At 41.5% G+C, this 11,537-nt stretch overlaps 1 protein-coding gene across 1 annotated transcript in view; it reads right to left on the bottom strand.

The window, feature by feature from the left end:
• Positions 1 to 10,501, bottom strand: part of ANXA7 (annexin A7) — a 32,598-nt gene extending 22,097 nt beyond the window's left edge. The window contains 2 exon segments of the mRNA XM_042460567.1: positions 1,314 to 1,368; positions 10,366 to 10,501. Of these exon segments, the coding sequence (XP_042316501.1) occupies positions 1,314 to 1,367 (54 nt within the window). The 5' untranslated portion in view covers position 1,368; positions 10,366 to 10,501.
• Positions 10,502 to 11,537: the final 1,036 nt, after the last annotated feature.

Genomic DNA, 11,537 nt, shown 5'->3' with positions numbered 1-11,537 from the left:
GGGGGGGGGTGATGGAGGATGGGAACCAGTGAGGAGAAGGAGGGGTTTTCTTGCATGGGCTTTTGCTAGGGGAGGAGTAGTTCAGCTAAGGGGGGGGGGATTTAGGCATTGGCTTGGCTGGGTCAGTCTCAGCTATGAAGCGAGTGATGTGGAATTGCTGATTCTGGAGCTATCAATAAAATACTGTTGATTTATCAATCAAGCTGACTGGTTGATTGTCCAGGATTCTGGTCTCACACTCTGACACATATGCTACCTTATATTAGATAAAGACATGTGTCAATTATAATAGTGCCACTCTATTCTGTTCTAGTCAGGCCCCACCTGGAATATTGTGTCCAGTTCTGGGCACCACAATTCAAAAAGGACATTGAGAAACTGGAGCATGTCCAGAACAGGGCCACCAAAATGGTGAAGGGCCTGGAAACCATGACCTATAAAGAGAGACTTAGGGAGCTGGGGAGGTTTTGCCTGGAGAAGAGAAGGTTAAGAGGTGATATGATAGCCCATTTAAATACTTGAAGGGATGTCATATTGAGGAGGGAGCAAGCTTGTTTTCTGCTGCTCCAGAGAACAGGACCCAGAACAATGGATGCAAGCTACAGTACTGGAAAAGAGATTCCACCTCAACATTAAGAGGAAGACCCTGACAGTAAGGGCTATTTTAGAGTGGAACAAACTCCCTCGGAGAGTGGTGGAGTCTCCCTCCTTAGAGGTCTTTAAGCAGAGGCTGGATGGCCATCTGTTGGGGATGGTTTGATTGAGAGTTCCTGCATGGCAGAATGGGGTTGGACTGGATGGCCTTTGTGGTCTCTTCCAACTCTACGATTCTATGTTGTTGCAAAGAAGCAGTTCTTACTTAATGGTTATTAGTAAATGCAAAGAAAATAAGTGAATCATTAGGAATTCAACATCAAAAGCAGTTTATAAAATAAATACAATACAATCTCTTTGTAATATAAATTAAAAAGTAACATCTTGTTGAGAGACAATGGCACAAGTTGAAAAATGATGGAACATCGAGCGTTGCCTCTGTGAAAAAGTTGTATTTACTCTTCCTAACTGCATACTTCTATGTAGTAATGCTTAAGCAACAGAGCAGGGCCCCTATACTACGCCACATACATACACACACATCTTTGTAAAATATTCTTTGTGATATAGGAGGGTCTAAATCTAATGTTTTTATTTGTCCTACCCAGAGACAAAAAGAGCCACTGAAAATCACACCTGTCTGTATATGTCTGTCCTGGGTGCCACTGTCTGCTAGTGCAAAGAGACAGAATGTAGGAAATAAACCAATAAATACTTACAGGATAGCCAGGGAAAGTGGGGTAGCCTGAAGGAGGATATCCTGGATAAGACATTCTGCAAGGGAAAAGAAATATATCTTAGAGCTTGGATGTTAATTTCCCCAAATTTCACCGCCCAGGAAAGCAAAGCAATTCACCTCCCAAAAAGGGACTTGTTGAGAAGATTGCTCATCTGTGATTTGATCTGAGCTATAGGGTAACTGGGGAAGACTAGGGCCTGCAGAAGCCTGTCCCCCTCATCCCCACAAGATCTTGCTGGGCCTCACTCCCTCACTGCACCCACACCCGCACCCACAACAATAACAATAACAATAATGTTTTGTCCCCAAATGCCTTCTACGGAGCATGAGGGATTTTCATTGTGTTTTGGGCTTTAACAGGACATGACTATTAGTCACTTCCTGTTTGCCTTGTTCCAAAATAAGTCTCTTATGAGCCGCAACTGGTCTGGAGGGAAATCCTTTAGGGTGTTATAGGAGAAAAAAATTAACCCCTGGGAGGCAGGAAGCTCCAAATATGATATAACTCGCTTAGAGGACATTTTGGACCAAAAAAAAGGTGTGCTTTTTAAACCCTGGGGACCACAAAAACAGTCCTGAAGGACCAGACTTGGCCTACCCCTGCTATCATGGTTAAAATGCTAATTCAGACAGAAAGCATGATCGAGAGTGCCATCCACATAAATTGAAAGCATTTGGGATACTGGAACCTGTAACAAAGGTGGAAATGGTAGAAGGGATTTGGACTGGCAGTGTATTAAGACGGTCTGTTCAAAACAAGGCCCAGCCAATGGACACCAGTAGAAATTCAAAAACTTGAGCTTTGATCTGTTTCATAGAGGTTTCATAGAATCATAGAGTTGGAATTTCACAAGAAAGTAGAGGACAGTGTATACATTAACTGGTAAATTTCTATTTCAGCTCCAGAGTTAAGGTTTAATATGAATCACTTCAAACCATTCCATTTTCAGTAGGCCCATTATTTCTTATATCATTTTCACTATAAGTATGAGACTGTATTGTTGTTCCTATTACTTCTTCATTTCAGAGAAATATAAAAAAATTAAAACTATCCTATAACAACTTAGAAAAACATTGCTCAATCTAATTGCAGGTAAAATATTAAAATGACACACACAGCTGGGACCTTGGCTCTGAAAACACCTGCCAAGTAAAGGCCCACTTAATTTAATAAATATATTTCCATGTACATTTGCTTAGCAGTATTACGCTGATCTCTATTGCAAGGTGACACAAATACCTGCCTTGGGTTTTGTTCTGGGAGAAAGATGGTACATAAAATGAATAAATGAAAATATTTCTAAATCCAAAATAAATAAGTAAGTAAACATGGCAACAAATAGATATTTGTCTGTTATATCTGCAATCCCACCCTGAACCATGAGTACTTGATAGTCTAGATAAGACGTGCATAATATAATGAAGCACATTACAGCCCATGAAAGCTGCAATAAATATCCTAGTTTTTGTGGTGCTACACGATTCTTTGTTGCTGACTTACGCAGCGAAACAGCTCCAACTGTGTTGTTGTCTGAGGCCTTTGCTGGACTGCTTTTCCTCAAGCCACTCCACCCAAAATCCTTCAACTGAAGATACCGGGGCAGAATTTTGGATCTCATACATATGCTCTACCAGTGACTTGTGTTTGTAACAATCATATGGCTTGAAGCTGAAATTTTACCCGATTAAGGATCGGGTTGCTGCCTCTTAGAACTTCTAAGGAGCAAAATGCAATAAAATGTAATTTTATTATTATCCTTATGACAACCATTTCAAATACTGAGAACGATTTGGGCCTAGTTAGTTTCAGTGTGACTACACCCTAAAAACTTTTCTGAATTTTCTGTAAAGGAATAAATTAGTTTTTGACTGGTCATATTAGTTAATAGCATATTACACAAACAACTATCAGTAACTCTGTAAGTCAGAATATATTGTATGTCAATATTATGTGAAGTTGAAGGCTTTCACAAACAGCATCCATAGTTTTCTGTGGGTTTTTCGGGCTATGTGACCGCATTCTGGAAGAATTTATTCCCATTTCAAATCTGTGGCTGGCATCTTTAGAGGTTAGTGGCATGAAAGTGTGTGAAATATATATACCCGTGGGACCCTTGTTTGGGAGGAAGTGGTTTACATATTAATGGTGGAGTTAGTTTGTGTGTTGTACAGTCTTGTAGGTGAAACGTCAGGAATAAATTCATCCAGAACACAGCCACAGCCCAAAAAACCCACAGAAAACTATATCAGTATTATATTATATTTGATTTTATTTTTTTTTAGCAGCTGGGCAAGTGAAGGAAATCCCTTTGGGGTAGTTGATTATATTCTACCTGCTATAGGTGAAATATATCGGGGCTGTAGCCACTTCCCTTAAAGTCACTGGCAGTCACACCAAAGCCAGCCAGCTATGTTTCAGCAGCACATTAAATCACATTTGCATGCTTCAGCGTATCCTGAAATAAAATGAAGACCACACCCTTCACAAAGGGGTTACATAATAGCAGGGCAGAAGAACATTTGACTGGAACAAAGTTTAAGTGGTTTTTAAAAGAAGCAGTGTAAAGGTAAAAAGCTTTCTGGGTTCTGCCTTGTTGAACTTATTGTATAGTATTTCCTTACAACAAATCCTCTACTTCCAACATCTTCTGCAGATTTAAATATATATTTCCCTGCCTATTAAAAGAGGGGGTGAAGCAACAAGCTTTTTGTAGTAACAACTTAAATGATCTACAGACCAACCAAGAAAATCCAGCAATGCTGTGCTCAGCGGACAGCAGAGACCCTTTCACAGCTGCAGAAGTTTACTGTATACTATGCAGCCGTGGAAAGGTCTGCATAGGGACCATTAAACACAGCGTCCAAACATGAATCAAAGAACATGAGAGACACTGCAGATTGGGTCAGTCAGAAAAATCAAGATTAGCAGAACACATTATAAACCAAACTGAGCATAAAATGCTATTTGAAAACACTGCAATTTTGGACCATGCCAACAATATCAGGTTAGAATGCACAGGGAAGCCATTGAAATCCACAAACACTTGGAAAACCTCAACAGGAAAGACGAAGCCCTGAAAGTAAACAAAGTTTGGCTACCAGTCCTGAAAAACACCAAAAGCAAGACCCAGGAAGCGCAAATGTAAACCAGCCAGGGTGAGGTGGATTTCCCAGCAGACTATGGATCATTAACTAAGGCCTTGCCATTCAACAACAGATCAACATAGAGATCAACATGTAAATCACTTCTTCTCAACCAAGGGTCACAAAGTATATATACCCACCCACTTCCACTGAAGATGCCAGCCACAGATGCAGGGGAAGCATCGGGAAGAAATAGCAATAGCAGCTTCATTTATATACCACTTCATGCCGCCTAAGCAGTCTCTAAGCTTATTCTTTCAGAACACGGCCACATAGTCCGAAAAACCCAAAAAACTATGGACGCTAGCTGTGAAAGCCTTCGACTTCACAAACTTCAATGCTATTCAGTGTATCTTGCAGGAACACATTTAATACAGATATTGTAAAAGGTAGGCCCCAGATACAGTCAGAGTTAACCCATTTCAAGCAATGTGGCTCCTCTAAATATGACTATATTCCCCATGAATGTTTGTAGTGATTATTTAGAAATCTGCCTTCCTCTAACATGTGGGTGGAAAAGAAAAGTCTCGTGTTACAGTGAACTTTGCAATAGATAGAGACTGGGTGACAGCCAAAAAAACAGCTTTTCCCAAAAACCAACATGACGTGAGACCAATCAATTCTCACCACATTGAGTAAGCTTTGGAATAGTTCACAATGTTTCTATCTGCACCTAGGCTCATAGCTATAGGAGATACCCCTGCCCCTCAGTTTGTTGGAACAAGCAAGCTAGAAAAGGTCAGACATGGTCACAAAATATTATCAGCTAGCCAAGCCATAACCTGTACAACCCAGGTATATCCCATTACACAAGTGGTACCCTTGGGGATCCCCCCCTTTACATCTACATGCAGACACTGCACCTCTCCCAACTCTACATAATACATGAATAAAAATATTTTGTTTATTTAGTGTGCGTATTTTCATTTGCATATACACATATATTCATATTTTAACATTTTATAAGGAAATAACATGGTTCAATTTAGAACAGTTTTATTTAAGTGAATTCAGTATTTAACTCAACACATGTGTAAATTTTACACATTAAAGAGTGTGGGAAGAGGAGGAGGAGGAGGAGGGATCAGAGCTTCCAAGTCTCGCACTCCCCTTGAACAACTCTCATGCTCCGCTCCAAAGGTCTTGCCCTACCATTTGAGAACCACATTATGCTATGAGTTTGATATTTGCCCAGTGCAAAATTACAAGCACTACAGTTTACAAAGAAGGTGCTTGTCCTTTGCACTGTCTGTGACCTTCCTCTATTTCCTTTCGTTTGTTTTGGGCCTATTAATTACTTCAACACCAAGTATCACTACACAGCTCTTTTTAAATAATTTATGCATGAGTTGTTTATTCATTAAAAGATACTCTGAACAATCTGTCCCTTCTCTAATTTTCTACCTAGCAAACCATACAAAAACAAAACAAAATCCAAAGTCAGTTGATAAAACTATCTCAAATCCACAGAGAAAGATGCCTTCGATTTCTATAAAACATGATTAAGAAACCTTTATTTTTGGCTTCTATTGGATTATTTTCAGCAAAGAAAATTCCTTTATCTATTTTGAAAACTTCACTGGTTTTTTTTTGGGGGGGGGGAACTATAACTTTGATCTGATTCAAGATTATTTGGGGAATCTTTAGGATTTTTCCTTGCCATCATTCTTATGTTTACTTCTGTTTGCCTTGTGCAGTTACCTTAAAAGGATATAACACTGCATTGAGGTAGGTTTATATCACCAACAGAATACTACCAGACAATTAAGAAATTTTGTAAGTGAGTACAGGTTAAGGAGAGAAGAGACTAGGTGTTAACAGGCTAAATTAAAATAAGAGCAAAAAAAAAAAAGGAAAGATGCACTTTTGATAAGTTAGGCTTGATATTTGAGTGCTGTAAGAGTGTAGCTAAGCAGGGTCATCACTGCTAGTACTGGATAAGAGACCAGAACAAATATGAGATGCTGTAGGCTATATTTTAGAGGAAGGAACTGGCAAAACCAACCTCTGAATATTCCTTGCCTAAGAAAACCCTATGAAATTCATGGAGTCACCATACGTTGACAGTGAACACAAACACACAGCGCATTAACTGAATTTAAAGAATTTTTTAAATTTATTAGTAAGAAAATGACATAAACTTTTAAAATCCAGTCATAATCATTTTTGGATTAGAGCACTGATATTAATAGTGGGATTGCTGAAAAAAATTTCTTCCTGTGCAACTACTACTAATCAATAGAAGACACCCTCTAAGTTGCTGTTTTCCTGCTGGATAAAACAGGTCAGTGAATATCTGATGTTGTTGTTTTTGCTTCCCTCATTAGACCTAAGAGCAAGGGGATAGGGAGAGAAGAAAAAAAGAGAAGGAAGGAACGGTCAATGAGGGCCTAGCAGGCAGGCAGGATAGCAAGGGCCAAGTCCATTCTATCCTGCCTTGGATTCTGGCCGGGGTCAATATCTGGACCACCACAGTGATGGAAGGATGCTTACATGCCCACCTGCCATCATGCCATGGACCCACTACACCATGTGCCCCATGCTGTTCCATCCAGTCTTCTGGAAGAGGTCTGCCATGGCCATAAGGGCAGAAACAAGGCACCTAGCAGGCTCCCCCATTCAACATCACAATCCGCAATGGGGGTCTTCGGAGTAGATGCAAGAGCAAAAGCAGGAGCATGTCAGGCTGTGCGGTGTGCGCACTTGTCATAAACAACAGTCTATATGTCCCAAGCTAAGGTCCCTTTGGGTTTGGGATCAGCCTGGAACCACTGGATTTGCACCTGGTCAGGCCAATCCCAGGCTGGGGATAATAGCCGTGCATCATTGACAGGACGAATTGAGGCCAACATGGGCCTCTTGGCCTGTGCATTCAGGCCCTGAATCTCTCCACATACAACACAACTGTGACAAGCCAATTCAACATCCTTGACAACTAGTCTGGACAAAAGGAGGAATGGAGGGAGAGAAAAAAAGGAATGTGGCAGCCTTTAAGATTAACTGGTTTTTATTTTAGCATAAGCTTTCATGGATATAAACCTACTTCCTCAGATGAAGTACCAAGTGCACTGAACCCGTTTCATTTGGTCTGGACTGTTCCTTTCCTTAACTGAGAAGCTGGTGTCCCATACAAAGGCTGTAGTTGGCCAATGGGAACGAGAATTAACAATAAGATTAGGAAACAAATGAATGAAAGCAGCCAGAAAGTATGAAGAGAGACAAGAGTAAAGGAATTGGGGAGGACAGGAGACTATCAATCATGTTTAAGAACAGGTTAAGCTTCTCAAATATAGGAAGACACTGAAAAAGAGCTGTCACAAAGGATACTACGAAATTAATCAATGTACCTTTGTAAAGTGCAGAGCTACATGACCATTTCTTAGGTTATAGGTAGATTAAAACTTCTTAGAAAATATTCTCTTATAAATTTGATACGAGTTTTCATTCTCTACCTCGTTCTCCCTCTTTTTGGAACCACTGATGTTTGCCCTTACTCTCACAGAGAGCGGTACCTTCCAGCAAAGGATATGTTATTCCCAAGATTCACCATGAATAAGTGTGAACATTTGCGTGTTGAGGTACACTTTATATGTGCAGAGCTAACATAACATAGTACTGGGAGTTCTTGCAACTATTACCATCAGATTATTTACTTATGCCTTCAGGCATTTTTAACGTTGCCATTTAGAGGGTGAGGCAGTATCGATAGTACTTCCCATGCTGGCATTATTCTCCACATGTGTTGGACTAACAACTCTATTATCTTAATTCACGACAGGACTTGTAGTCCAGCATACCTGGAAGATGACATCAAGTTGGGATGGCAGCGCATACATTTAAATTGGGCTGAAAACTGTGCAGCACTCCAGATTGAACTGCAATGTCCAGCATTCCTGAGTCTGTTGGCCAGGGCTGCAATCTGACAACATTCAGAAGCTGTACGATTCCAGAATGGAATTAATCAGTTTGTGAAAAGCTACCTTTTTAAAGAAGAACAAGTTTACTTTATTCCTTACATTGCTCAAGCCACATTAGTATTAAAGCAGTCCAGACTGGCCAAGTTACCAGATTACTAGCAAATTTGTTATCATCGTGTGCCTCCTAGTATTCTGTTCTGACGTGTGCGACCCTAAGATGTAAGGTGCAAGGTTAGTAAATTACCGTTACTATCTACTGCTACGTTGCTATCGAAATACAGGAAAATGCTCTCGGTTTGTCAGTGGTCAATTCAGAAACTGCACTTTGTAAATTCTGGGGGAGAAAAAGGTTGAAGACGTTACAAAACAATCCTTTCCAGCCGCAGCATGAGGTAGCCATTCATTCGACCCTTCTCCTCCCCGCTGTTATTGCTCAGACTGAGTCAGCAGACACACCCAAGCAACAAGCAACAAACAGAAAACCCAATTCTTTTCCATGGAAAAGTAGTGGATTAGGGCCTGTTACAGACTGCCAAAACAAAGCTGCTTGGGGTCTCTTTGGAGGCATGCTATTTAAATGATGCATGCATCCTAAGAATCCGGAAGCTGCACCAAAGCTGCACTCACGTGCTTGGAATGGAGTGGGGCTTTGGCGCGACCTCCGGACTCTTAGGACCCTGCATCATTTAAATAGCATACCTCCAAGAGACCCAAAGCAGCTTTATTTTGGCAGTCTGTAACAGGCCATAGTTTCAGGCAAAAAATCACTCTGCTAAATCATTACTGGGGGTGGGGGATGGTTACTTCCTAAGTCTGAAATTAATACATAAATTGCAAGCAAAGGATGAGTTGGTGCTCATTTGATTAAGAAAAAAGTTCAGTCTCATATACATGCTAATGGTCCTCCTTCATTCAACATTAAGAATCGCCATCCCAGTTACCAAAGCATTTAAAAAACATATTAAATGCCAGTATTCATATTGCTAACTACTGCCAAACTGCACAAAGAATACAAATGGTGAACAATTATGTGTTTTAAGAAAAACTGAATAGCATTGAGAGATCTTTGAAATCTGGACCTAATTGATTAGATCACTGCACATACGTTGTGTGCAAGTAGGTAGTACCTGCAAGTCCCCAGTGAATTTATGGCAACCCCATGAGTTTTGTAGGGTTTTGTTAGGTAAGGAATACTCGAGGCAGTTTACCATTGCCTTCCTCTGAAACACAGCCTATAGCACCTAGTATTCATGGCAGTTCCTTATCTAGTCACACAATATGACAACAAATCCAGGTTGCCAGTTGACACATGCAGTTGATGTCTTCACACTTGACACTTTCACACAACGTATGTATAATACATGTACCAAGACGCAACGACTCACAAAGATATATATGATCAATCTATTCCCACGTCTTCCTAAATCTCTCTTTACATTTCCACTTTCATGTGCAGGTTTTTAAAATCTCATGAATATGTGCATACAAAACTGCATTTAATTTCATGTGTTTGTTTGCATTGCTATGCTTGATTTCCCCCAATGAACACAAGGCTGCTTACCTGACTCATGTGCTAGTTATGGCATAGATAGTGCATAGGTTGTGCAGGGGGTTCAGTAATCTGATTTTGGGGACAGATGTACATGTATGCATGTATGTACTGGACACATATGGGGCCTAATAGTGCCACTCTATTCTGCTTTGGTCAGGCCCCACCTGGAATATTGTGTCCAGTTCTGGCACCACAATTTATCCTGGCTCAATGCTAGGGAATTCTGGGATCTGTAGTGTTTGGAATCTTGGCTAGGGAATTCTGGGAGTTGGAGTTTGTTTGGTGGGGCCCAGGCCCCCACAAAACTCCAACTCCCAGAATTCCATAGCCAAAGCCAGACCAAGAGTTAGCGCGCTTCCAAACCGGGTTAAGAGGAGAAGGCCCTCCCCTCACTCCCCCAAAGCCCTTCCAAGCCTCACCTGAACCAGCAAAGCCACAAATCTCAGAGTCCCCTCAGGCTGCGCAGGCAGCAAAATGGAGGAAGAGGAGGAGGAGGCGTCGTCGTAGTCGGGGGGAAGCGACTAGGCGAGGCTGGGGCCAAGAAGCCCGTCCCGCCCAGGCTCTCTCTCCTCCTCCTCCTCCCCGGTCTCTCCCCGCTCCTTCCCCGAAGAGAGAGAGTCTAAAACTCAGGGGGAATAAATTGCTTCTGAGGAGGAGGCTTAGCCTTATTAGAAAACGCATTCTCTCAGTGGGTCTCAAAGGGGCTGCAAGAGCTCTCTCCATATTATGATGATCCAGCTGCATCTGAGGAAGTAGGCTGAAGCCTAGGAAGGCCTCCTGCTGCCAACTTCTTCTTTCAGTCTCGAGGGGCTATGAGAGCCCCCTATTCATCACTATTATATTATATTATTATTATTTATTATGTATTATTATTATTATTATTATTATTAGGTCCAAATGCACTGAGGAAGTAGACTTTAAGAAAGCTCCTGCTTCCAACTCCTTCTTGCACTGAGTCACAAAGAGGGTACAAGATCTATTATTATTATATTAATTATTATTATTATTATTTCCAACTGCATCTGAGGAAGTAGACTGGAGTCGGCAAAGCTCCTGCTGCCACCTTCTTTCTTTCTCAGTCAGTCCAAAGGGGCTGCAAGATCTCTCTCTACATTATTATTATCCAACTGCATCTGAGGAAGTAGATTTAAGCCTAGCAAAGCTCCTGCTGCCAACTTCTTTCTTTCAGTCAGTCTCAAAGGTGCTACAAAACTCTATCAGGGTCACACAGGAGTAGTAGTTGTTAACTGCCCTGGTCAGTCTCAACCATGACGGCCCTATGGATGAGCACCTCCAAGGCCCCTGCCCTCCCTGCTCTGTATCATCCCTTCAACCCCATAAAACCACAGTGACCTCCTCAACAGAGTCCTCCATCTGGCATGTGGCCTTTTCTCTTCCTACCTCCCTCTGCCTTTCCCAGCATTGCTGCTTTTTCCATGAGTCCCCCCTTTCTCATGATGGGACCCAAAGTACAACAGCCTCAGTTGGCTCATCTTGGCATCCAGGGAGGTTTCCCGCCTTGATCTGCTCTTGGACCCATTTGTTTTGCCGTTTTGGGCTTTCCATGGGACCCTCGGCACTCTTCTCCGTC

This window comes from Sceloporus undulatus, chromosome 3 (genome assembly GCF_019175285.1).
Source record: "Sceloporus undulatus isolate JIND9_A2432 ecotype Alabama chromosome 3, SceUnd_v1.1, whole genome shotgun sequence".
NCBI classification, from domain to species: domain Eukaryota; kingdom Metazoa; phylum Chordata; class Lepidosauria; order Squamata; family Phrynosomatidae; genus Sceloporus; species Sceloporus undulatus.
Note: the sequence above shows the minus strand (reverse complement) of the source record. Positions and strands in the feature narration are given on the sequence as shown.